This window comes from Oxyura jamaicensis, chromosome 15, assembly GCF_011077185.1.
Source record: "Oxyura jamaicensis isolate SHBP4307 breed ruddy duck chromosome 15, BPBGC_Ojam_1.0, whole genome shotgun sequence".
Taxonomy (NCBI): Eukaryota; Metazoa; Chordata; class Aves; order Anseriformes; family Anatidae; genus Oxyura; species Oxyura jamaicensis.
Genome location: NC_048907.1, coordinates 1,902,471 through 1,930,302, shown reverse-complemented (window position 1 = coordinate 1,930,302; position 27,832 = coordinate 1,902,471). Strand labels below are relative to the sequence as shown.

The 27,832-nt window shown below is 43.3% G+C and overlaps 1 protein-coding gene across 1 annotated transcript; it reads left to right on the top strand.

Moving 5' to 3' along the window:
• On the top strand, positions 1–26,714 carry PTPN11 (protein tyrosine phosphatase non-receptor type 11). The gene is made up of 16 exons (XM_035340534.1): positions 1–127; positions 3,960–4,082; positions 5,189–5,383; positions 6,362–6,554; positions 7,778–7,894; positions 8,410–8,523; positions 12,327–12,423; positions 13,030–13,109; positions 13,225–13,383; positions 16,064–16,195; positions 17,078–17,232; positions 17,869–17,936; positions 18,121–18,272; positions 21,524–21,636; positions 21,837–21,938; positions 23,089–26,714. The coding sequence occupies exons 1-15, from the start codon at positions 114–116 to the stop codon at positions 21,904–21,906; spliced, it is 1,782 nt and encodes a 593-aa protein (XP_035196425.1). The 5' UTR covers positions 1–113; the 3' UTR covers positions 21,907–21,938; positions 23,089–26,714.
• The last annotated feature ends 1,118 nt before the right edge of the window (positions 26,715–27,832 follow it).

Here is a 27,832-nt window from a genome sequence, read left to right as displayed (position 1 = left end):
GGGGGGCTGAGGGGGAGCCCTGGGGAGGGGGCTGAGGGGAGCCCGGGGGGGGTCCATGTGAGCAGCGGCCGAGCAGCGGGGGGAGGCCGCAGCCCCGGCTCCCGGCGGTCACCATGACATCGCGGAGGTGAGCGGGGCGGCCCCGGGGGCCTGGGGCTTTGGGGGGGGGGGGCGGCGGGGTCCCCCTGAGGCGGTGGGAAGGGGTGATGGTGGTCGTGAGGGGGGTTTGAGGGACGTAGAGCAGTAAAAGGGGCTCTGGTGACGGGCCCGGCCTGAAATTTCGGTGCTTCTCCTCAGGCAGCCCCCGTTAACGCGCGAGGCGTGCGGCAGCGCTGTGCTGCCCTTCCTCGGGCTGTGAAACCTTGGGTGTGTGGTGCCGGCAGCCGGGCTCCAGGATCCTTGCGGGTCCCTTCCCACTCGGGATGTCCCGTGGTTCTGCTGGCTGGCAGCCCACAGGGGGTCGGGATGAGGTCTGGGGACTTCCCAGGAGCATCTCTGCTTATTCTGGGGGGTTGTCCCCCCTCACACACCGCCACGAGCCGCTGCATCCCTTGGGAAACCCTCGCTGGCCATCTCGAGGCCGCAGCGATACTCGGGGAGCTTAGCTTTAAGTTGTGAGCGAGGCCGAGAAATAATTAGGGATATCAACCGGTGAGCCTAAAAATAGGGGTAATTAAAGCACCGCTCCCCACCTCCGTGGCGCTGTGGTTGTGACAGCTGAGACCCAGCACCGATTTTATCTCTCCTGCTGTTGAGAAGATGATTGGAACAGCCCCGTTGTGGCATGGAAAAACGTATTGATTTTCTTCTTTTCTCGGCCTCTTCAGTTTGGTGGGAGAAGCGTGTTGGCAGCGAATGACTTGTGAAACACGGGTTCTGCTGAGCTTTCCTTGGCTGGGCGAAATGCAGCCGTATCCCTTTCTAAATAACAGTAAAATAAAAAAAATGCAAGGCTGCATTTTCAACCATGTCGTGGGTTTCAGCAAAAGGTTCCTTGCTTAGCTGATACCCCCCTGCTTTTGTAAGCGAGACCCCGACTATTTGATCTTTTCTGCCAATATTTCAGTCTCACTGCAAGCTAGGAAGGGACTTGGGAGGGCGTGTTGCTGAACGCCCCCCACCAGAGCTGCTGCGAGGAGCGTGCCCTGCACAGCGAGGGCAGTCGGCTTAATTAGAGCGTGGGATCGTGTGTGCGTGTTGCTTTCTTGACCGTACATCTTAGCAGTGGTGGCCTTTGCTTGGGATAGCCTCTGCACCTGCTCGCAATAGAGGTGGAAGAAGGAAAGAAGAAAAAAAAGAGGCTGAAATGCATTCCATCCCTATAAAAGGAAGTGTGAGAGAAAGTCCTCCGTGGGGGTTATGTTACCGCTATCTGTGCCCGCGGCCCCCTTGCTCGCTCTGCCAGCTCTGGAAGGGATGCGGCCGCCGAGGTTCAAAAGCACACGTGTGATGGCAGAACTTCAATGGAGGGATCTTGATCGCCGGGCCGGAACCGTTTAACAGAGATCACTAACACCCCCATTTTTCTATTTGGGGTGGCTGACAAATGCATCTTCCTACTCACAGCCAAAAATACAAGGATGAGAGAGCAGGGGAACAAGTTACCATCAGAACAAAAGTTACATAAAGTGCAGTAAGCGCCTCGCTCCCCCAGAGGTAGTTTTCCTTTTGCTGCGCTTCGTAACTTCTCGCCACCTTGAGCAGGAGTGTCTGTGTGAGGGGTGACGTTTTTGTTTGTTAAACAATCTGTCACGGTTTCAACCTATCTTTTAAGCACAGGTTGCTTGTAGTCCCTTCTGTTTATTGAGTTACGATTTTTCAGTTATTTAATGCTTTTAACAGCTTGTGTACAGTTACTTCCAGGTGCACTAAGGTTTAGGGTGAGAGACAGAAGATAAATTAATTGAGCCTTATGGAATAGTAGAATAAATCTGTAAGGTTAATTCCAATAACTTCTCCTCTTCGCGTTTATATATTTTGGGTCTAAACCTGAAACCACACAAAGGTGTCTCCTGAATCCTATGTGCATTTAAAACGATTCTAAGTTGTTCAAAATGTTGTCACGCCTTTGTTGTTGTTTTTCCCTAATGGAAGTAAAATTTTGGAGTCGGAAGCGTGGCAAATGGATTTTCAGCTCTTTGAGGCCAACTGTCGTGTTCTAGAAGACATTACTTAATGATCAGCTCATCCTAGGTACTGTTGCTTGTGCGGTTTCTCTTGTGATGCTGCATGAAAACAGAACTTTTCTTGACCTTGAAGTAACCGTCAGATAAATGTGGGATTACTTACTGATTCATTCTCTTTTGTTTTAATAACTTGGAAGTTTTTTAATGTAGTATTTTTTCGAGCCATGGTGCGTAGGTTTGGTTTTCTTCAGCTAGAGGTACAGTGGCATTCTTAGTGCAAGCGGGATATCTTCAATGAGAAAAAAGCAAGATGAACAAGAGGGCTCGTTAAGTTTTGAAATGAAATTGGTGCACAGGTCATGCTAATTCCCATTTGAATGACTTGCTAGAGGTTTGAATGTTCTAGAACCTCTAAAACTGCCCAGCGTGTTTGCATGGAAGCCGTGCGTGGATGGAGTAGGCTGGGTCAGGGCTTGGTAGAATGTTGTCACCTTCAGTGCAGGAGGAGCTGAACCGATTGAAGTCATGAAGTCAGAACCCTAAATTTAGATAGGCACTCGCGTGTTTTGCTGTTACAGCAATTTACTGTGAAACGTTGGCCGGATCAGGAACAATTAGAAATGCTGTGCGGTTTTTGCAGAGATGGAGCGCTTCTACAGCTGGAAGGAGGCTGGCTGCAGAGCCTTTTTGCCCTCATGTTCTGCTTTACTTCAGAGAAAGCAAGGACCTGGCACACAAAGAGGAGTCACCGTGCTCTTTGCAGATCCAGAAGTGCGTTTTCACTTGTGCCCTGCGCAGTGCCTGATTTACAGCCGCGCTGAAGGACGAAGGAGATCGTTTAATCACCGAATAAAAGCCTGACAAACCCACTAGAGCAGTTCTGAGTTGCCGTGTTCGCCTCTCTGTTCCCAGGCTGCGTGGTGATTTCTGTTTTGTTTTTAGGTTTGTTGCCTGAAACGGTGCCTCATTAAAAAGTCCTTTCATCCGGGGCACAGGTGTAGCTCGGAGCTGCAGGAGTGCAATAAAATTCCTCACTTACAGCTAAGAGGAAACGCAGATGCGTTAACCGAATGGCTAAGAATAAGTCTCAAAAGCTAATGCCATAGGTGGGGACACAGCTCCTTGGCTATAGACCATATACAGCCCTCCTCTGGCCAGGCACTATATTAGTCACTCATTAGGCTGCTTGTGGGTGGTGGACATCGATACGAGATTCCTCGGTGCTTGTATTTAAGCGCGGCGTGTTCGGGCCGGACAAATCGCCATGGTATTTAGAAGGCAGAGCAGCGGCCTTGGGTCTGGCACCTCGTTCCCTTGAGGAAGGTGGAAGAAGGCTGGGCAACCGAATAGGTTGTCCCCAAGAGAACTTCCTTTCCTGTTGGTTGGTGGTCAACCTGTGCACTGAAGGATGAGGTTTTGTTTAATCTTTAACCTTTAAAATATTGTCCGGGGTTTTGTTTTAAGTATTTTTCCTGATTGCCTTTCGGTGTCTTTGAGTGTTCTGTCTTCCAGGAGCAGGGAAAACGTGTGACTTGTGGTCCCTGATTGTACTGCGTGCCTCTCTTTGACATCATTGTAGTCTAAGCCGTCTGAATATCTGTAGCTGTAGCTCTTTGACTTGCAAAGAATTTCTTACCAGTATGTAAAATTGCAATATAATATGAAAAGAATAATTTCTGCCTAGTACTAAGATAGAAATTTGTACCAGTTTAGGAGCAGAATTCAGTACTGTTTCTGAAACTGTTGTACTGTTCTGTTCTGATGTATAAATTAACTTCAAAACCCAGATCTTCTGTTTATTTATTTGTTCTCTTTATTTTTAACCTCGTATAGATGGTTTCATCCAAATATTACTGGGGTGGAGGCAGAAAACCTACTGTTAACAAGAGGAGTCGATGGCAGTTTTTTGGCACGGCCCAGCAAAAGTAACCCAGGAGACTTCACGCTCTCTGTGAGGTACGTTTTGGCATCGTCTGTTTTCCTTCTCAGATGGGGTAAGGGTGTCCATTTGATGCTGTTCTTCTGGGAAAGGGTCACAAACGAACTATTTGTAAGAGATGACATAATGCACAGATCCCTTTTTAGTTTGTTGTTTGCTTTTTTTCCTCGCTTTCCCCCAAGCACCTCTGTTTTCCATAAAGAAGTTCCCAAATACATTTACCCAACCTGGGATAGAAATACAGCTGAGAGATGTAAATGTTATGGGGAAGCAGAAGTAAATTGATAATTGCATAACTTTATGCCTTTTAAATTCTATTTGATAACCATAGAAAAGTAGCAGAGCTTATCTGAATTACTGATCAAACACCTGCAAGGAAATGCTGCTCTGACTTTTTTCCTCTAGGAAAAGTCAGCAAGTCTTTAATGGCAACTGCGGTGCCGTTTCAGCTTCCAAAATAGATCTTTTGTAACGCTTGTCCTACTGACACCGTGTAGAGGGGTAGGGGCAAAGAAAGGAGGGCAGAGGAAGTAGATGAAGGAAAAAGGAAAAGCAGGCTTGGTGATAAGAAAGGTGCTGCCTGGATACCTTTGACATAACGGGCCCTGTTTAACAGATGAGAGAGCTGCTCTTCATGAATACTAGAGGCTCCAGGAGCCCTCAGGCAAAGGCAGCTGTTTGTTAAAGGAGAGATCCTAGAAATGAGTGAGAAATCCTAGCAAAAGTAGGAAAGAAGCTGTGATGGACATCTTTAGAAGGCTGAGTTCTTCTTTCCCTACCCCTCCACACCTTGTGCTTGTGCGTGCACTTCTTGGGGGTCTGAGGGATTCTTGTTGGATACCATGGGACCACAGAGCTTATATGGGCTTGGAGAATCCCCGTTATGGAATTAAGTTTTGTTTTCTTGGACAGCCACTTCCCCTTCTCGCAAGCCACTGAGATGCAGCTGAAGTACATACACTTCAGAGCTGCACTAGGTTAGCTATTTTGCAAGGTTTCCGTTGGAAAGTAATACAAATGTAAGTCTAGATTTCTCCAACTTGGACAACAAAACAATAAATGTAAAGGTGATTGATTGGAAATCAGCTGATTTGTACGGTTTCTTCCTTCTTTCAAACATTAGACGAACTGGAGCTGTCACCCACATCAAGATCCAGAACACAGGAGACTACTATGACCTCTACGGAGGAGAGAAGTTTGCTACATTGGCTGAGTTAGTGCAGTACTACATGGAACACCATGGGCAGCTCAAAGAAAAGAACGGAGACGTTATAGAGCTGAAGTATCCGCTGAACTGTGCTGATCCTACATCTGAAAGGTCAGAAATAATGGTGGAAATCTCGCTGCACTTCTTTATGAATGCATGTTATCTCCTTGGGGTTGGCTTCCATTTGATGGAAGGGTAGCCACCGAAAGTAATCCCCCTGATTTCAGTGTGCTTACTTGAAGAGCAGACTGGTAAACATGGTTAAAGGTAAAACAATCTGTGCTGAAGAAAATAGGACTTGAAGCTTTCCTCCTGGCATGATACAATATTAAAAAAGGAAGAGAAAGTTGCTTGATTGCTTGATTTTTACTGGGAGAAAGTGTTTTTATAGAAGTTTTCCAAGTGCTTCCTGAAGTCGTTATGCCTTGGAATTCTTGCCGTAATATTTCTGGGTGTAATTTTATACACCTTTTTTTTTCCAGCAGTGGGCATAAGTTGAGGAAAGTGAATGGCATGCAAATAATCAAACTGCTCAAACTCATGGTTTTAGGAGCATGGCTCATAAGGAGAATCTGAGACTTTTGACATACTAAGAAGTCTGTGCACGTCAGAAATAAGCCTCAGTGGCCAGTAGATGTCAGAATTTGAAAAAAACACAAGGAAAAATACTATCAAAGATACTAAATTCCCACAGGTTTATTGGGAAAGTGTGTCCTTATGAAGGAAATAGAATGAGTAAATGTCTCAACTGAGGAAAAGGTTGCTGTGTGAGCTCGCATTTATTGGGCACCAGGGAATCCATTTGGACTGTTGTAGGGGATCCAAATCAAAGCTTTGTTTGAAGCTTGCATGAAATGCAAATTTCAGTGCTGGTGGAAGTGCCTGCTTTGAAGTGCTTTGTAATCACTCGTGTGTGTGTGTACATGTATGCTTCCAAGAGTTGGGGTTCTTTTTATAAATTGTGAGGCTTTCTTTAGATCTGGACGCTGTTGTTCAGTGTGTTTCACTTTGTAATAACTATTTAGACCCAGTGGATTCAGCCATGGAATGACAAGCAGCGTACCTGTCTGTATGTTACTCTCTTTAAAGGTGGTTTCATGGGCATCTCTCTGGAAGAGAAGCTGAAAAACTCTTAACAGAAAAAGGAAAACATGGAAGCTTTCTTGTGCGTGAGAGTCAAAGCCACCCTGGGGACTTTGTTCTTTCTGTCCGGACAGGAGATGATAAAGGAGAGAGTAATGATGGGAAATCTAAAGTGACACACGTCATGATTCACTGCCAGGTATGATGAAGCAGGAGCTTCTTTAACAGCACTACTTCCATGGGCAGTGGGTTTATGCTAACAGGAGGGCCGTTCTACACTTCCCTAGAGACCAAAATGTATTTTCCCTTTTTCCTCTGGTACTGTGTGTGCGATACGTATCATCTGTTTGATCGTATTGACTAATTTGATAGCTTCAAAATTGTAGGAGTGTTATTATTTTTGACTGCTTGCCTGGCTGGATCGTGTTGTGCTGTCAAGTACCTTTTAATAGGTTTGCTTTTGGTTGCATCAGAAGTCTATCTTAAATCCTTTACTGATGGAGCTTTTCGTGTTCATGAACCTTCTCAAGTGAGTTGCAGTCTTCTGTATAGATTGTATAAAAATAGGGGTAATTGGACAAACAGAGATCTATTCAAGTCCATCTGTTTCCCCTGTCATTTTCCAATGCCTCATCTGAGAATGATCAACATCCTGTAAGCAGGTTTGAGCGTTTAACTAAGGAACGCTTCTAAATCTAAAGCTTGAATTTAATAAGGGGTAGCTCATTGAAGTATTCATTTAAATATTACTAAGTTACGGTCTTGGCATTTTCATACATGCCCACGGGTTGATGTTAAATGCTCAAATCTCTGTCTTTTTGTTTTAATTGTATGACAATTGACAAATTGAAACAGATGTGTTTTGTAGAACCTGAGCATAGGAGAGACCTTAAGACATCAGGTCTCTATTCTTTGGACAAAGAGCCTTCACATTTCTTATTTTTATTTTTTGTATTTACGCTAACCTTTCAAGAAAACTTCTTTGCTTTGCAGTTAACTACTGGAAACATTCATGACATTAACAAAAAAACAGAACCGCTTCACCAAAACTGGTGGCAGTTAACACCTGCCTTTCAGGACTGAATCATAATGTGAATTGATTTCCAAAGCTGTCCCCTGGACACTAATCCTGTAGTAGCTCAAGCAGCCTGCTCGAGCTGACTGAGCCTCGGTTCAGAAGGAGTCTTTTCTCCTGAAAAGGCAGACAAAGTGAGTTCAGTCAGGCGACACAAAGGATGTTGTCCTCCATAATGTGTGTGTGCTTCTTGTTTACCAGCCATTAGCAGAAAGGTTTTACTAGATTTTTCTACATGTGTTTTTAAAGAGAATTTCTCTAACATTGCATAGCCTAAAGATGATATCAGTGTAGACTTCATACGATGAAATGCGTTTATTTTGACGACTGAGCATCTGTCTTTCAAGGATCTAAAATACGATGTTGGTGGAGGGGAGAAATTTGACTCTCTGACAGATCTAGTGGAGCATTATAAGAAGAACCCTATGGTAGAAACTTTGGGCACAGTATTGCAACTCAAGCAGGTGAGTGAATGGAGAAAACAACAATAAATTTTGTTAGCTTCAGCATATATTGTTGGGGAAGAGAAGGTTTTTCCATGTGTTCTGTTAGATGTTTTTTTCCTTTCATATTGTGAAAATGAAGAATGATACTTCATGAAACTGGATGACAAACTCGGTCATTTAGGTCTAAGCTGGAATAGTTTTTATCTGCCAGTGGCAGACTCGTGTTTGTGATGCGAGGAAAACTTTCCTTGGCTTCATTATGGTCCATAGGGATCAAAAGACCAGTCCAGAAATGAGATAACTTTAGATACTGAAGAACAACCACGAGACTTTCTCTAAAAGCATTTATTCCCTGTCCCCTTCCTCTCTACCCTCACTGCCCCTCAGTGTGTGAATGGTAAATCCTGAAGTCCGAAGAGATGCCTGGATCCTAGAATTGCCTATATAAAGTATACTTAGCATAGGGGATCTGTGTTTTAACTATCTGCTGTATCACTGTTATACCTCTGTTTAATATTTTGTATCTTTCTTAGCCTCTGAATACCACCCGTATTAACGCTGCAGAGATTGAAAGCAGAGTGCGAGAGCTAAGCAAGCTAGCAGAGACCACAGATAAAGTCAAGCAGGGCTTCTGGGAAGAATTTGAGGTACTTCATTATATTTCAAACGTTATGTTATCAAAAATCTGTGCTCCTTAAAAGAGGTCTGTTACTGCCTTCCTGACATTGGCTTGTCTCTACCTCCATCACTTCAGATCCCTGTTCTTTCTCCCTTCTCCTGTGTCGGGTAGATCATATCTTAAAACCCAGCAGTTCCACTCCCATGTCTGCTAATAAAGATTGAAATATTTGACCTTTTTCCTGAGAGGTAATTACATTCTTCAGGATGTTCATTCAATACCTAAGCACAGTCCCTCCTGTACATCTTCCCCATCATGAGGGAGCCTTACTACAGCTGGCATCACACCTGGCCCACCAGGACAAGGTATTAATTGGACTCATTCCTGGGTCCCTTTTCTCCACGTGGACAGGAGGAGGCTGGTAGGCTGGATTTATATTTCTGGAGGCACAGGCCTGATTCCTAGCCTGTGTTATTCTTGGTGACACAGGTACCAGCACAGTAGCAGTATCCTCACAATCTCTGAGATGAAGCAACTTCGATTACGTATATTCCTTGGGCTCTTGGAGATTTATTTTTGTTTCGTTTTCCTCAGATATTTCATTTCCGTCCCAGTCAGTCCCTTTCCTTCTCTCTTCTCCTCATACCCCTTGTGTGTACCATAGCGGTGCTGGCCCACCCTTCCCTCCTCTGAATGAAGGCCTAGTGATTTCAGGGAGCTACTCCAGATTTGAGAGCAAATACAGCTGAAACTGGTAATTTCTCAAGTAGAGAAAATTAAGCATGGATGCTGTGTAATGCATTCCAAGCTACTCGAGTCTAGCCCGGGTCCTAACCCTTCGCTGACAACTGGAGTGACTTAACTGCACGCACGTGATGGTCACAGCCCGAAGCTTTACACGTGGCTTAAATATAAAGAGCTGACTTCTCTTTCTGATACACACCCCCCAGCACTCCCATAGTGGATTGTGGAACTCCACCAGCAGATGGCAACAGGAAACTGGAAAGTCCTGTGATCTAAGATTTTTAACAGAGAGGCTGCTTTTGGCTCTGTAATGCTATTTAAGAGACTTCTCAGAAAGTGATGGATTTGCAAAGCGCTATTTTGATGAAACACGTTTCGTTCAGACACATTCATTAGCTCAATGCACTCCAGTCTGCTCTTGTTATCCGTAGGGGCTGCACTCTGAGACCGTTGGTGAGAGTTGGAAAGAAAAGAGGTAACAAATTTCTCTGTGAGTGTAGATGGAATATAATAGTTGAGGTCATGGCAGGCAGGGCTGAAAATCACGGACAGTTCTCATCAGTGGCTTGTGAACCTCTCAGGGAGGTGACCTGGCCTCATCCCTGAGTTGTCTCTGTTGGAATTCAACACGTGAACTTGGACGTGGGGCCTGCAGCGTCAGGAAGCTTAGCCCCTCCGCTCTATGGCTAGGACTTGCATCTGGGAGTCACCTGCTTTTTGCTGAGGCTGATTAGTGGCGCGCCTTGTCCTCTCATGGCAATCAATATACACTGCGCTGCGACCACCGTGTTGTTTAGCCTGAGCATCCATTTCCAAGTTAGCCAAGCAGTGTCTGTTAGCTTCCTTACAGACTCCAAGCACACCATACTTGTATTTAGAGGGCATAAAAAGGAGGAAGTGTCCCCAGTTGGCCTGCCCTTCTTGTAATTGGCGCTGGCTCACCAGAGACCGAGAGTTAATGTTGTTTTCTTGAGGGAAGCACTCTTGCACAGTGCATTTAGGAACGGATCGTTGATTTGTCAAAATGACTGGGCTATTACTTGACATGTATGACTTCTTTGCTGACCTCTGGCCTTTGTGGCATAAACTTGTAATGGATTTATCAGTCGGTTCTTAGAAGCAAGGTGTTTTCCTGTCCCACAACTTTCCTGAAGTATTTGCTAGCAAGCCTGAAGTCTTGGAGGAAAAGTAAATGCAAGAAATTAAAATTTTTACTGAGACATTCCACATGTCTTTCCTTTTCACTGCTGTTAGTGAGGTCAGCCCTAAAACTTATATTTTTCCACCTTGTTTTGCGGTGTTTCTGGAGACGAAGCAATCTCACAGCAGTTTTAATGTCACGCTTTCTCATTCTCCTCAGGTAAGCTGTGGCTGTCGGTCTTGGTGGGAGGAGGCAGGGGGCAAACGCCAGGCTGTCCCTGGATCTCTGCATGGCCTGTTTATCATTTGGCAGCCCAGATGGTGCCTGTAAATTACTTGTCTTTAGGCATATTGAAGAATGTGCCTCGTCCTGCTAACCACCAGGCAGAAATGTTGACAGTCTTTGGAACGCTTTTGCTTCCAGAAAATGACTGTTCGGTGAGCTTAGTGCTCGGTGGTGGAGTGAACTTGAGGACTGTTCTGGATTTATTGCTGCATTGTTTACATCTCGTAACGGGCTTGTTAGAGTCTGCTGCTCATGGATCTCTCCTCTGGGATGCTCAGAGCACTAACAATTAACTGTATGAAGTGAGGATGTTTGAAGTTAGTTTCAACACACTTAACTGTTTCCATTTTTTAATGGAGTTTAGCTTTTGGTTCTTTTGCTTGGTGTTTTGCCTGGCCAAGACTCAGAAGTGTTATTCTATAAAGGTGCTCTGTGATGATGGCACTTGAAAGACCTGCAGCATGGCAAGAGGTGAGCTTGCTGCAAAGTGGCTAGGAGCAGCGAGCACACTTGATGGGATCGTGCTTTCTGTCCGTGCTTCACAAACACAAAACCTCACAGCTCTGCCGTATTGCTTTTGTCCTTTGGTTTCCCTGGCTTTAGGATGAGCCTAATAGTCCAAGGTCACCAAGCTGAGGCAGTAACAATCACAGAGGCTGAAATAGAAGTGAGTAAATGTGCCTGAAATGCCCAAGCTTTAAAGTACGAGCAATCTCTGAAGGAGTATTAAGGGTGGCATTAGTGAAGGGAGCAGCTTCCAAAGCCTGAGTGTTTCTTCTAGTCAGGCCGGTACTGCTTTAGGGATTAAAACTTGGAACAAAGGCATTGAGATTCTGGTCCCTCCAGCTTCCTTGCAAGGATGTGGATTTGCTCCTAAGCAACGCTTATGAAGTCTGGAAGTGCTGTTGTCCTTGTCGTTATTAATTGTGAACCAGACGTTGAGAAACTGGGGCCTTGCCAACGGGAGAAATCCCCGTGCAGATTTATTGTTTCTGCCCGAGGATGATTTATGGATAACCACGTTTGGAGTTACCTAACACCTCCCCAGCCCCTAGCGTGGTAACGTGGGAAGGTCCGTGCAAAGTTTTGTACTGGTTTCATGAAATGGCCTTGTGCTAATAGGGGAGATCAGCTCGAGCACTTAGCGAGTGATACCTGGCTGTGGGAGGTGCTCGCGTGGCTTTTTGTTTGGTTTTGTTTTTCCCTCAGGTGTTGTTTGTTGACATTGTCCTGGGCACTTCTTTGCATAGTGTTTTTACACCTAAAAAATTTAAGGGACCAACTTGAGTCTGCTTGGTCAGAACAATATTGTGAAGACTTTTAGGTTACAGTTTGTGGCTTAACAAAATTTTGTATTCAGAGGTGTATACAATTTATTGAGTGGAAAACAGCTTGCCTTGTCATTCATGCTCCTGTGTTCCTGTCACTGCCTTTTCATACCTTGGAAGCAATGCTGTGCTTAGTCTGAGTGGAGAAATCTACTGGAAAAACCTGGGATCTCCCTCCCCCTTCCTTTTTCTCTCTCTGACTATTGATTGGCATTATAATCAAGTATCTTTTTTTTTTTTTCAAGGAAAGGATAACTGTAATTGTGGTGAAACAGCCTCTACCTTTTTTTGATGCTTTTATTGAAACTGGTTATTTTTGCTGTTTTCATTTAGACTCTACAGCAGCAAGAATGCAAACTTCTCTATAGTCGTAAAGAAGGTCAGCGTCAAGAAAACAAAAACAAAAATAGATACAAAAACATATTACCCTGTAAGTACCGACTTCCTTCTTTATAATATAAGCCAGTTACTCTTCTCTGCTTTATTTTTTAAGCTGGTGAATACAGAGTTAATTAAGCATCAGAGCGCTTTTTCTTCTCTTTAATGATAACTTCCACTTTCATGTTATCAGTGTTAGTCCATACAATTTCCAATCTCCATTCAAACATTTGCACTTGGTACATGCAGATATTTTGATTCCCTAATATTTGTCTTCAGCTTTCATTGAAAAGCGTCACATCTCTAAACTGTTTTTCAGCAGACTGAAATGCTCAGACTTAAGAGGATTAATTGGTGGTACAAAACTGCATGGTGCAAATCCTGCAGCTTTGAGCCCACTTGTGTTGACTTAGATAAACTCTCGTGTTGGTCCAGGCTGTTAGGAATTGGACGCTTGTTTAAAGAAGTGGGGAACAGGAAAGGCTGAGTATTCTAGCCACTAATTTACAGAATGTGACAATTTAGTCGTTTCTAAATTTCAGTTTAGTCGGTAGCAGTAAGAAGTGTACCTATCTGCCGAATATTTAGAAGTAGCTCTGTGTTCACAGCTGTAGGATGCAGCTGCTTAACGTATGTACATATGCATGTATTCTTCCAGTTGATCACACCAGGGTTGTTCTACATGATGGTGATCCGAATGAACCTGTTTCAGACTATATCAATGCTAATATTATTATGGTAAGTATGCTCCTACCTACAGCCCATGCCTACTTTTTAACTTGCTCTCCTGGATTGAAGTTAGTCTTCTAAAAATCACATTTGTCACTGTTCGTTAAATCGTTCTTGTCTCTAGCCCGAGTTTGAAACCAAGTGCAACAACTCGAAGCCAAAAAAAAGCTACATTGCTACTCAAGGTTGCCTACAGAATACAGTGAATGATTTTTGGAGGATGGTCTTCCAGGAGAATTCTCGAGTTATCGTTATGACAACAAAAGAAGTGGAAAGAGGAAAGGTAAAAACAGCATCTTGAACTGCCCTCAGGAAAGGTCATGGCATCTGTGTGCAAGTAAGGACTGAACAGACCTGGTTATATGGACTCGTGCTGAAATCTGGTCTGCCACCACGGTCTTTGGAGACCTGTTTCTGGAAGGTGCTGGGTGTCCTCTCTTATTGGTGCCTGTGGGAACTGAGGGTATGCTCCTGTCATATCATGACGTCCTCCCTTTTGTAAGGTTTGACTGATTACATTCTAGCTACTGAATGTGAACCTTTACACTGTAAAGTTGTTCAGGGAATGAGGCGCTGGAAGGGTGGATGTTGTAGCCAAACAGGCATTCTGCTACTTGAAGGGGCAAATTCCCTGTTTCTTTTTTTTTTTTTTTTTTTTTAATATATTGCCATTTAATTTAGCTTACCAAGTCTGTGTAGACTTTACTAAAAAAGCAAGTTGTGGGATTTTATTCCTATAAAGATGAACTTAGAGGATAAGAGGATGTTGCTTTTTAACTAGAAACGGCAGTGTAATAGCCCAGCATCACCTCATTCGGGTCACACTTGCTAGACTGTACTAGAAGGTTGTTCTCTCTTCCGCCTTTACTTTCTGTGCTTGAATTTGATAAGATTCTCATTACGTGCTGAGCTGGCGATTCTGGCTGTAAATGTACCAGGTTAAGAACCTTGCAGTGAGGGATGATTTAGCACTTCTGTTCCTGAGGTTGGGTCCTTTGACTGCTCTGTTCTGCATGAACACAGCCTCCCATTCAGCCTCTGTAGTCTGTAATCACCTTGCACACTGCTCTGGCAATATTGACTGTGTTAAGAGAGGAAATTTGTCCTATGGTGGTGGATTCCAAGAACCTCACTTTAAATTACAGAGATCGTCTTATTCACTGCCTTCTGCAAATAGGAAGCTGTTACTTTTCTTCTGGGTTCTAATGACATATGGCAGGGAAGAATAGAAAGCAATTCAATTCTGATATCCTGGCGATGGTCAGATCCCAATTCCCTTGTGTAGTGTAGCATTGTCCTTGGAACATGTTGTTTCTGATCTTAATGTTTCTTGAATAGTTCATGTGTTTTTTTCTAGTTTCTCTCCTTTTTTCACATACCATTGCCCACCTTTTTCATTAAACCATTGGTCTGTTTCTGAAGGAAAAGCTCTTCCCATAGGTTAGTGTCACTTCTGAAAAAAATAATCAAGTGGAAAGTACAGCCGATGTTTTTCTGTGGATGGCTGATAACTGCAGGAGTTCCTTACCGCTGCCACAAAAGAAAAGCCTGAGCAAAGGTGCAGAAGACAAATAGCTGTAGATTTTTTGGGCTTTTCTTCGTCTAAGTATTTCAGCTACCATTTGCTGTTGTTTGTAGAAACCCAAGGATCTATTTTGTGGTTTTATTTCATTTTATTTTATTTTAGGATTAGGAAACTTCCATTCATTATCCCTTATAAAGGAACATGATTTGTATTTTCTTCCTGAGTGCTTTGAAGGAGAGAGAAGCTACCCCTTTCCAGTGACCTTCCTCTTAGGTCTTTCTCTTGGAGGAAAAATAGAATTAAAGAAGAAAAATAAATTATGGGGTTGCTTTGGAAGAGCTGCCTTGAATATGCCTCTATTTTGGATAACCTACTAATGGGGCTGTGCTACTCTTCAGTTTCTCCATGATTCTTTCCAAATTGTGCTAAGCCTGCTTACTGTGCTCTGGCTGTATAAAACACTTCAATGTCTGATTACTTAATCAGTGCTGCATGCATTGATTTTTCCTGTTTTTCTGTTTGTTTTTTTTTTTATTTATTTTTTTTCTTGGTGCCTATTTAAGTTCTTCAAGAATTGCAAATAACAGTTCTGATATAAAATAAAAGCTTTTTTTATCTCAGGCCAAGACGCTTTCAGTTATGCAGGAGGGAGAGAAATCTCTGGATCAGAGATGACTTCAAGAGCACTTTGCTTAAGAAAGAGGGGAACTGTGAGATGTCTCAGATCTGCCCAGGGTTCTGAGCATGTTCTACAATGCACTATAGAAGAAGCAAACAAATGCTCACAAATCAGAAGTGGTGTTTTGTACGCAGTAGTCCATTAGGCTGATAATACACGCATCCGTTCTGTCAGAGTAGTTTTAACATTGGGTGTTCTGGTTTGGACTTGCCGTACCAGCTGGTCTTGTGTTCAGGGCTCTGCTCTGAACATCAGCTTTTCTTTAGCTTGTATCCTTTTGGAGAAGGCAGGGGAAAAAGGGCACAAGTAACAAAAGAAAACAAACCAAAAAAAAAACACCACCAAAAAAAAAAGGCATCTTGTCTAAGTAGGGAATTATGTGCTTAAGCATCTCTTACTTGGTATTTCTAAACCACGAGCTGGGTAGAGGTATAAGTAACTTTAGTTTAATCCCTGGGCTTTGAAACTATTAAGGCAAAACAGGTACTAAGATGATCATGAAACCTGCAGAAAGGAGAGGTTGCATGTATCTCTTTGTCTGAAATGATCCGGTCTTTTGTGATGAGGAAAAGAAACTTTCCCCTCAAATGTACCTCACCTTGGCAGCTAGCTGTCCGCTTGGTGCTAGTAGTTGCCTTCTGTGTATTCAGAAATGAAAGCTTTCAGAAAAGGGTTTGTTGAACCAGTTTACGAACCAGTCTTTCTTCTTGCTGATTACTTTTTTTAAAAATATATATTTTTTAATTTTAAATCTTGCAGAGTAAGTGCGTCAAGTACTGGCCTGATGAATATTCCCTCAAGGAGTACGGTGTTATGCGCGTTAGGAACGTTAAGGAGAGTGCAGCACACGATTACACGCTAAGAGAGCTTAAGCTTTCTAAAGTTGGGCAGGTAAGTATGTCAGGAACTCTGCCCTTTTAATCTAGGTTGCAAATCAGGAAAAAAAAATGCAGAAAGACTGGTTTTTATTGATTCTCTGGAATCAATAAAAGCACTAAGAGATTAATAAATTGAGCCCTGCCTCTTTCTTTGAAGCTCCAGCTTTAGCTCCATACATCTTCCGCTTTGTCCTTGGGCTAGCTGCAGATTCTTACACCTAAGCACTTTTTAGTACAAGATGCCTGGGTACAGAGCTTTAAGGAGATCTGGAAAGAAGCATGACAGTGCTTTTAAGTAATTGCACTTCAGTCCAGCTAGCATTTGTTGTTGTCCTTTCATGGAGATGGCTGTAGCAGAAGAAACTGGTTGTATGGAGTCCAGAATCTAGAAAGAGCACTTAAAGCATATCAAAGGTGAGGAAGTGCACAGTGAACTGGTGTGGAAATAGCACTTCCTCGTTAAGGAACAATTTGGATGAGGGTGCAAAATAACTGGGGAAGAAGCAAATAAACAGGATGTATTAGACTGATACGTCCGTGGGCTTGGAACAGTGTGAAGAAGCGTATAAGGTAAATGACACTATGACACACATGAATGAGGAGTCTGACAGCTGAAGGTCATTCACCCTTGGTTCATCTCAGAGAGCTTTGCCATGGCTTCTAAAGGTGGGGATGGAAGCGTTGGAAACAGCTGCATAAGAAAAAGGGCATTGACTTGTCAGACCGGGAAGAACTCTGGCCTCTTCCCTCCTTTAAATGAGCTGTGGTGCCATGGATGCTGAGCAGAAGCCTGGATATGCCACCTTCTGATCTGGCTCAACTTTGCCAAGTAAATGCTCTTAGCTGGTTTTTATTTGGAGGATTTTGTTTTCACATGTTGGAATCTTCCTTCCAGGGGAACACAGAGAGAACAGTCTGGCAGTATCACTTCAGAACTTGGCCCGATCATGGAGTCCCAAGCGACCCTGGTGGCGTGCTAGACTTTCTAGAGGAGGTGCACCATAAGCAAGAAAGCATTTCTGATGCAGGACCAGTTGTGGTCCACTGCAGGTACAGTGATGCGCTGTTCCTCTCCATCAGTGGAGTTCAGTTGGATCCTTTTTTTGGGGAAGGGTGGCAGGGAAAAGCTGAAAACTCTAAAGGAAGGCAACTTTCCTGTTGAGCTCCTCAGACTTCTGTCTGTCAAGGTGTTTGTGCTTTACTTCTGGGGAAATTACATATGCTGGATAGGTGTCAAATGGTTGTCTTCTAAGCAGGCTGTCTTTCAGTGTGCGTGTCTGTATCAATGAGAATTTCTGGTGTTGTGTGAGGTGGTGCCAGTCCTGACTAGATATATTTCAGGTGCAGGCTCATGGGAATTCTGGTCTCCTATCCCACCTTCTATGAGTGAGATATCACTGCTCATTCTCAACATATAAATGATTTTTTTTTTTGTAAAGCAAATTTTTGTAGTGCTTTCTGATTCAAGGTTGTTAATAAGCCCCACCATACAGAAACTGCTGTTACGACTTCTGTCTCTTCTGTGGAAGTTAGGTTTGTAGTCACGTTTGTCTGCGTGGTTTGGTTTTTGGCTTTGGTTAGCAGTTAGGAAATGTAATGTTTCTTAAATGTTGGCCTCGTAGCTTGGATAAGTGTTCTGGTGTTTGTTCAGAGACAGCAAAGTGATTAATTTTTCTTTTTTTACAGTGCTGGAATTGGGCGAACGGGAACTTTCATTGTGATTGATATTCTTATTGACATAATCAGAGAAAAAGGTAGGTTTCCTGCCACTTTTATTTTCTGCTGGGATATTGACATAGGTCACCGATGCGTCACAGTAAAACAATTGCAAGGGCATTCAGCTGTGCTGTGTTCTGCTGGAACAAGTGACCAGACCGGTCTGTCCTCCAAAGGCAAAGTTTATTTTATTGTCCTTAACGTTGTGATGATTTTTCATAGGTGTGGACTGTGATATTGATGTTCCAAAGACCATTCAGATGGTGAGATCACAACGGTCAGGAATGGTTCAGACAGAAGCACAGTACAGGTTTATTTACATGGCAGTACAGCACTACATTGAGACACTACAGCGCAGAATTGAAGAGGAGCAGGTATAGTTGTCCTGAAGTATAAAACGTCAAAGTATAAAATGTTACATAGGAGCATGTTACGATGGGAGCGGGGAGTTGCTCATTTGCTGCCTGTGACTTTTGGAGGCTTGCCTGCTGACTGTGGAACCAATGCGTTGTGAAAAGGCTGGGCCTGGAACCTGTGTTCAGAGAAGGTAGCCTGTACTTCAGATCACCGTGCTTAAGAATTACTTAAACTATTAGATGGAATTAGAAAACTAAAATAAAAGCAGTGTGCATTGGACTGAAAGATGGTAAAGAATGAGTTTGGTGATCCTGCAGTACACTGTCCAACAAGTCACTCCGAGTGATTTGGTGTGATGAGAAGAGCTTTGGAATGTGTGGTGACAAACATGAGACCCCCCCTCATTCCTCCTGTTCAGGTACCCCGTTGCACCTTCTGTAAAGGACTGTAGGGTTTGAGTGCGTAGTTTTGTTATAAAGAACTCACTTTCTACCTCCTGTTGCTTTCACTTTCTACCCTAACCTCTGGTCACCTGGGATTTTTATCTTTTTGTTTCAGAATCTCATTATCTTTCCTTCTACAACTGGCTTGCTGATCAGGAGATAAAACCAGGTAGCTGATCAGGCAGGTGTGGGGAGCTTCATGTTCATGGTTAGTGCAGTGCCAGGTGTGAGATGTAATCCCTCTTCTAGAGGTGGAATCCCTCTTTTAGAGGTGGAATGTGCCAGCTCAGCCTTTGCACTCGTGTGGCTTCTGGCTTCTTTGGAGTGTGGCAGAGCTTGTTTTACATTTGCCTGTGTGATGTAGATGTGTTCAGCAGAGAGGGTAGAGACTTTATTCCTCTCCCCAGGACAGCTGTTGTGTGCTCAGATGCTGATTAGACACAAAGTGAAGAACAAGAACTCCCTCAGGTGTACTTTTTTTTTCCCCCTGGCTTTGTCATCTGACTGCACCTTAGAGCTCCCTCCTACCTCTGCATGGGTGTTATGCAAGCCTCGCATCCTCAGCTTTTGAATATGGTCTCTTTCTGCTGCCAGTTCTGTAACTTCCTGATTGCTGTAATGTGTTCTGAATGGTATTTTGATACTGAGTGGAGCAGGGCATTTGTCCGATAGTCATCAGGCTGAATTAGTTGTGTTTCATCCTCTGTTATATTGCTAGCTCAGGAGGCACAAGAATAAAAATATCTTGATTTGGAAATTGAGCATCGCTTCACATCATGAGGTCTTGATCTGTAAGGGCTGGTGGCAGCCACAGGAATAAAACAGTACGGTGATTTTCAGACAGAAGCAACACTTTGACTATAGGAACTAATAGTCGGGGGCAGGGGAGAAGATGGCAAATTAGGAATGCTACAAAGCATGTTTTTGGAGGTCAGAAACAAATTGTTCATGTAGATTAGTACAGTACTGTAGGAAGTGCCTGAATTTCACCCCAAAAAGAGCTTGGGAATGAAACTTAGTGTTTTGAGAAGCTGTGATTTCTTGAACCTGCTTCTCTACATCTGCTTCAATTACAGTTACAGTAAAACCTGAAAGCTGAACAAAGCTGGGGAAGTGACTTAAGGCACGTACATAGGAAAGAGCATGAGGTTGTGCTGCCTGTCTGCTTCTCAAGCCGGATGAACACAGGCCAGCTCTGATGAAGAAACTAGGTAGCTGCATTAGCTAGCCTGGGCAAACAGCGCCTCTTGTCATGCAGCGCTGTCAGCCAGCTGGGGTGAAGTGGCTGTGTACGTATCGCTGCTGCTATTCGCAGACGTGCCTGCATTTTTTTTTATATTCAGAGAAAAAATCCTGCTTTGTCATCATTCCCTGTTGGCATTGCAATGCTGAGAGCCTCGAGGTTTCATAGACTTAAGCGTAGTGTTAGATATTGCCTGACATCTTACAAGTGGGGAAAAAAGGCAAATCGGATTTATTTTATTTATTTGTTTTCCCCTGGAAATGTTTATATTCTCGTATTCTAGGAAACAAGTAGTTCTTACCACATCTCTTTTCTTTTGAGCTAGAAAGGATAACTGCAGTGAATTAGGCTGAAGGAAGGGAAGCCAGATACCTACTTTATCTTGGCTTATCTGTTCCAATCAGCTTAAGTAATAGAAGAACCAATCAATTCCTTTTAATTGCTTTTACTGTATAAAATATCTATAGCTTGAACTGCCATTCGTCATGTGGTTAAAAAAAATCAAGCTCTGGTTTTAGGCTTGAGAATATTACTGGCAGGTAATGGGTTTGTGCGCTGTCAAATGCAGCAGTTTGCACTTTGCATTGTGTTTAAATCTTTTGTGTCTGATTTTAGCCTTCCAGGCAATTAATCTGGGCTGGTGGTCTGTTTGAAAGTGATCTGTCAGGAGTAGGTGGGAGGCTGAGATGGGAAGAAGTTCTGTAAAATAACTTAAAAAGTTGAGCAAGTTTCAGAAAACCATCTTGAAAAGCTTCAACTTAAAACGCTGTGCAGAGCTTTGTTAATGGGGAGGCAGCAGCCAGATCTCTGCTGAGGCTCTGACGGCCTCTGCTGTGAGATCGACTTGGGTCGGTTGTGTAGTACTTGTTTGAGCGTTTGAAAAACAAAACGAGACAAACAGAAAGCCAACATCCTGTAAAATTCTGAAGCAAGGCTTTAATTTAGATGTAGGTTGCAGAGTGTGTATGCATTGTGGATGTTTGCCTTGAAAACAAAGAAAAAGAATCCTCGGTCTTCCTGTAGCTTTGCTTGCTGGAGCCTTTGGTATCTTTAGATGAATGCCAGCAAAATTGGCTGCAGCTTGTAACATATGTTACAGAAAATAAATGACAGCTTGGGTTCTTTTTATATCAAATCTAATGGCCCAGGATGTTATTTTATTAGAGATCTCACAAACAGTGTTGTTACTCATTTGGCCACATCTTTGCGATGGAAATAAGGTCAGTGGGAGGCCCACGAGCTGGTTCTGTCTGTTAAAGAATGAAACTTGGTTTCGTCTGCCAAGTAAGACGAAGGTTGCGTACGAGTGCTGGTTTGTAAGGCTGCTGTGTTCTGCTGGAGGTGGTGGTGGGAGGAGGGATATTGTAAGACCTGAAGATCCCCATTTTTCAACAAATAAAGCCAAGCTTTAGGTCCTGTCCATGTTGTGTGCGTTATCTACAGAACCGAGCTCTCTCATGTTCACAGACAAACCCTTCTAAACACTAATTTGGTTAGTTATGCAAGTAATTTCTGTATTCCTTCAATTATTGTTCTCTATTAGTTATTCAAAGCTGGCTTTTCGCTGTGTTTTGTTTCACAGAAGAGTAAAAGAAAAGGTCATGAGTACACAAACATTAAATATTCTTTATCGGACCAGACAAGTGGGGATCAGAGCCCTCTTCCACCCTGTACCCCAACCCCAACGTGTCCAGAGTAAGTTCGTTTCTGTTGTTACTTTTGAACTGTACTAATTTTCAGTGATCTTGAATGAGTTATCACGGAACCTGCCCTTACACTGTTGCCCTGTGCTTTGCCCTTCAGCTAAATTGGGCAAAATAAATTGTCGCTGCATGAAGTGTATGCAGTTTTCTCCAACAGGATTATTCAGACTGTAACTGCTTGTTTCATTTCAGAATGAGAGAAGATAGTGCTAGAGTATATGAAAATGTGGGGCTGATGCAACAGCAGAAAAGTTTCAGATGAGAAGATGTACAGAGACTTCCATGCAAAGGCAGGTATGTATGTTGGGAGTGACTCTGCGTATCCAGCCTGGAGCTGTGGGGTTTGAGGAAAATGTATGCAAAACTGAACTGTAAGAAGTCTTTTTAACACTTGAAACACAGGTAATCCCTCCACGCTTAAGGAGGTTAAATTCCAGAGACTAATTTTGATCAAGTGCATCTATATTTACCCTTTTCAAAACGATGTGGAGTATTGGCTTGGTAGTTTGTTCTCATGCCCTGACTCAGCAGTGACACAGGTTGGACATCTTTGTTGTTCAGGAGACTGGAGTTCTGTCCGATGAGTGGCAGCTACAGGCTGAACTTTCCATGTCGTTAATAAGTGGTCTTTGCTGCTGGTCGATGCTAAGGATTTGTGTGCATCTAAAGAGATTCAAAGAACACTTAATGTAATGCTCGGCCTCATAAAAGATGTGTTAAGCGAGATGACTGCTGTGCCTGTGTGGTGGGAGCAGATACTGGAAGAAAATAGTGAAACTGATCTCATACGATGGCCCTTTTAGTGAAGTTTTTAAGCTACTGTTGGCAGAGAGTGAAATCTTCGAAATCAATATTTGTGTACTATTGTTGGCGTACTAGTAAAATGAAAACCTCGCTTATGCTGAAAGAGAAATTTGTAGAATCTCTTTGTTATGTTTTAAGTAGCTATTGTAGTTTGGTTATTAGCTTGGTTGTTAGCTGATCAGATATCTGATACTTAGTGAATGGGCTGTGAATACGGCAAAGGAATAGTTTGGAATTTAAGGTGTCTTTCTTTAGTCATTTACTTCTTCTGGATTCTAACCTAAAGCCTTTCATCATCTTTTCCTCCTGTGCTTTTAAAGACCTCAGACATCCTATTTTCCCTTTTCCACTTGGTAACTGTAAGTATGCTTCATCCATTTAGTCCACAACCTCATCTTCTGCATACATTTATTCCATTTATTCCACAATCTCAAATACACAATCTCATCTTCTAATGCCAAAGTACCATGCAGCTTACGAGCAAGGTTTGAGACTCTCAGTTGAGTTTATGGCTTTCTTGAGTCAAAAGCGAGCACTTCTGTGTAATGTCAGAATAAGAAATTCTAACTGCTATTTTTTGTTGTTTTTTTGTTGTTTTTGATCTAAATGGTTTTTATCTTCTTCTCTCCTCCTTTTCCAGAAATGAATATGGTTTTTAAAAAGGTCAAGAAAGAGATGGAAGAAGCTTCACATGAACGGTGAATTCTGAAGGCTTGGTACCTTTTTAATTTACGGTTTTAATCCTTCAACAGTAGGCAAAACTTAAGACCATCTAAAGATTGTTTATATCACTTCTCTCCAATACCTGATTTACAATTGCTTATTTTCCAAATAAAAGGAAATCCTTTCTACAATGTAGACAACTACCTTGTAGAGTCAGTTTTGAATCCAGCAAACTGTTGGACTGTCATCCATGCCTTTTTTTTTTTAATAGTATTTTTGTTTCACAGTATGGCTATTAGTTGGTTTTGGTGTTGTGTTTTTTTTTCTTCATTTGAGCCGTTGTGGGATTTCTGGGGGTGGGTGGTGGGAGAACAATGGTATGGATAAATCCGTTACACTAATGTAAAATACTGATGGGAACAATACTTGATCGAAAACAGTGGATCACCAGTGTGAATAGAATCAGCTACACGGTAAAACTAGTCCTAATACATTTCAAACTCAGACTGAGTTTCATAGGGGTGAGCAGTATATGAAGATGCTTTTTGTGGTAACTGATGGCTTTGATTACAACTTAGCTGAGTGGCTGGACGGGCTATTTTGGAGTAACTTTGTAAGGTAGCCTTTACATCAAATGAAGTTTCTTTTTATGTGATCTCGACCCAAAATAGAATTTTACTGTATCTCTCAAAAGGCACAGTGGCCTAGTGGTTTGTGAGGATACTGTCTCTGTTGATTTGTCTGTGTTCGTCTATTAAGCAGGAGATTGGACTTGCAGAGTGAAAGAGATTTTTAAAGTTGCATGCTAACACCTTGACAGCACATTAAAAACAGTGAAACAAGCAACCCACTGCTCAGGCTCTTACCTGAAGGTAACCCTCTTCCCCCCTTCTCCTGGGGAGGTGGGGGCTGCTAGGCCTTCTGGTTTGGTTTAGTTTTGTCTTTAGTAAGGCCTTAAGCTAGTGTAAGTGGCTAAATTCAAGCTGTGTGGGGGAAGCAGTGGAAGCTCGCTGTCCACTGCAATTGCCTTAGCTGCAAAGGGCAGCGCGGGCAGCCAGGCCAGCAGGCTTGTCCCGGTTCGTTTCATCAGACAGGAGTTTGCCACCGTTCTACCTGAAGTGCCTTTCAGAGCTGCATTAAAATTGCCGTTCCTGTTCATCTGAATCCACTTCTGACTGTTGTCAGCGAAACAAAACCCTCTTCTAGAGGCTCTAGAACTAAGAGCTGCCGTTAAGCTGCCAGGTAATTGGGTTTCTTCACTTGGTTTGCTCTGTCTTAAACCTGGAGCAGAACCTCCCGTCGCAGCCGTCCCCGACGGCGTGTGTGCACTAGCGACAGAGTCGGTCCCTAGGGGTAGGTGCCAGTGGTGTCTTACCAACGTCTCTCCCCGTGTTTTTGGGGAAGACTTAGGCGGTTAAGGAATTATTGCCATTTTCCTACAGCACGTGCAGGTGGCGAGCACTGCATTGAGGTGCTGTATGCGAGGGTGCAGGGCCAATGATGTGGCGTTAGTGGCCTTCCTCGTGAAATGATGCTGAAGCCTGGAATGTAATTAATGCAGCTTTGTGAAAGGTGAAGTGTGAGCTACGTTACCTTTTCCCGAGAGTGCTTTGCAAAATCAAATATTTGAACACTTGGAACTGAATGAAGGTGCTTCTTTAATGTTAAGCAGAGTTTTTGTTACTTTGCCTATTGTCCTTTTTGTCTTCTGAGGTTTTGGGTTTTTTTTGGAACTCCTGTCACCAGCGTACCATAATGTGGTTCTGTGTCATCGCCTTACGGTCTAGTCACGATATTTGTGCCCTATCTTGATCTAAAATCTCTCGTCACGATGAGAGAAATCTACTCATCCGGTAGTGAAATACCAATTTTACATTGCCTGCCTCTTTTCCTGTCCCTATCTACAGCTTCATCCTGCTGAACAGGGATCAGTTATAAGTGTTGGTATTCACAGAGAGCAACTGGCAGCAAGCTCAGTATTTGTCTAAAACTTTGTGTAGAGTTAGACAACTTCTACACTTCATACGTTACAGCGAGGTGGAAGGTGGTTCGGGTTTGGAGCTACTCTGTGCCGAACTGAAATGTCAAAGGAAAAGTCAAGAGAAATGAGAAGGATCCTGAATGAATCTGAGCTCTGTTACCAGCTTGGTTAATGGGATGTGTTAAATGATTGACCTGGATAAACAGTCAGCAGTTCCGTGGCCAACAAAACGTTGCCTCTCATAACCTGATGTTAGCTATTTAGGTGCTGCCACTGTAGGATTTTTTCTTTTTTTACCCTGGAGTCAGGGTAATTCGTGTGTTAATCCTGGGGAGCATACGGCAGAGGAATGTCCATGAGAGGGGAGCAGAAGCTGAGAGGTTGTGCATAAATACTCCGCTGCTTCTTAGTGGGGTGCTGGGCCCTGCTGAATACCCCAGGGAAAGCCTTGCAAAATGAAATCTGTTTGCCTTTCATGCACAAGCAAGAGAGGGATCATTCTTAGAGCGTTTCTTAAATTATTTTAAACAATGGTTGGATTTTATGACGGATGAAGTGAGAAGGAGAAATGTCCTTTGGTTCAGAGGAGATGAGTGGATACGGGAGCTTCATGTATTTCTGGGGAGCTTTTTAGAGCTGTTTTGTGCATTGATTTCCAAGCTGTTGCTGTATCAGTGGAACGGAAAAGGGATGCGGTTCTGAAGTCTTCTGGTCCGGGAGACTTTACACCACAAGGGAAACTTTAACCCAACTCCTAAGGCACAATAATTTATGCCAGCATGAATTTGCTGCTGACTTCCTTTTACTGAATGTTTTATAGCATACACTTTAATTTCAGCTAACTGTTGTTAGGACCGATCGGTTCTCCTATTAATCCTGACCAAACTTTACTTTTCCCTCTTGAGATATGTGTCTGAAACCTAATTAACCAGGATGTGGCTAACGAAATTATAAAACCTGTCTCCTTTCTGATTGCAGGGATGGGAAAAATCACAGCTAGGATGTGTAGTCAGGTTTTGGTTTTCCATTATTTCAAATTAATTCTTTAATTTTTCCCTTTTAAATAGTGAAACATGTAATTAATAATTTCAAACCTGTTTATTTATGACATTATTGTGATTTGTTTATTACAGTACTAAAGACTAATGAAAAAGGATCCTCTTACTAGGTGGAGTAGACCTTGCATTTATTTTTTTTTCCTGCAATGTATGAAGTATTGTACCAGAGTATTAAATGAAAATTGTAATATTTTATTGAAAAAATCTCTATCCTTTAAAAGGAATACATTTAGGATGTCATCAATTTGATGTGAATCATGTAAATGTTGATAATGCGCTGTTTATTATACATCTAGTGTTTCAAAAGACTTGCTTATTGCCTTTTGCCCACATACGTTCTGTAGACCATTTACAATTGTCAAAATGTGACATTAAAATAATAGCTCATGTATAGAAATATCGGTGGTTGTCCATTGTTTTCCGTGCTGGTATTTATGGGTCTTAGCTCGGTTGCTCTGCTAGCTGCATTGTGATTTTTACTGCTGCGAAGCTACGCTATCAGAAATAAAAGCATATCTGTAAACATCAGAACTTCCAGAAAAAAAGAGGAAAAAAAAAAGGAAATAAAAACGATTTTCTTAAGACGCCGTGTCAGTTACTCTGTTCTCCAGCTTCCAGTGGCGTATGGGCACCGATCTTCAGGTCTCGACGTTAGAGCTTCTGAGCTGCGGTGCTGCTGAGCCCCCCGGGATGGGATGTCCTTAGCAGAGCCAGCGGAGCACAGCTCCTGTTAAATATGATGTTAAATGTGACGTATGTGAGTGTGCAGCTTCGTTCCCGGCCTCCTCTGCCGGCTGGCTGCCCCGTGGCAGGGTCTGCGTGCCTCCCAGGTGCTGCCCCTGCGGTCAGCCCTCGCTGGCTCTTGGCTGGGGCGTCCTGCACCCGGGCTCCTGCAGTGCTCGGGTGCTGCAGCTCCCTGCTGCTGTCCCCTCCTGCTCCACCTCCCAAAAATTGGCCCTCGCTGTGTCTGTGCTGATGTTTGAGCTTGGTACGAAACACCCTTCAAAATGGGGTAGGGATCAGCCTCTTTTTTGCTGAGTATTAGTGCGTAATCAATCGGTTTTAATTGCGGAAGAGGAACGGCAATGTTGTTCTTAGTCCCCGTCACACTTCACTGCAACCTCTTCTTCCAGGGGGTAGCAGGGAGGGGGCTGGTGCTCCCCTGCTGCTCCTTCCTTCCTTCCAGATCTTTCAACTCGAGCACCATTTGTCTTCGGGGCTCTGCTGTTTCCTGAGATCCTCGTGTGCCAGCACCACGCAGCGACTCAAAAGAGGGACTGGAGCTTTGCACAGGAGCCGTGTTGTGCCTCGGGCTCCTTGCTGCCAGCTGCTGCCACCATACTTCAAAAGCTGTCAACATTTCTCACTTTGTAGCACTTGGAGCTAGACACTTGCAAAAAAGTGATGTTCTACCTGTTCTCTGGGCGGGAGCAGAGGAGCAGACATGTGCCCTGAGTCCAAATATTGTCTTCTGTCTAATTTTAGGTCCACCGGTGCTGCTTTTTCGTTCTGAAAGCAGTTGGGAATGCTCCCACCAGGCACGTCGTTGCTGTTGCTGCTTCCCAGAAACCAGGCAGCCGGAGCTGTCAGCAGCTTCGCTAAAACGGGAGGGTTTTGGTTCAACGAAGCTGAAGGAAATGTTAGCGCTCCGCTTGATCCAGCTTACAGGGCCTGAGCGGGCA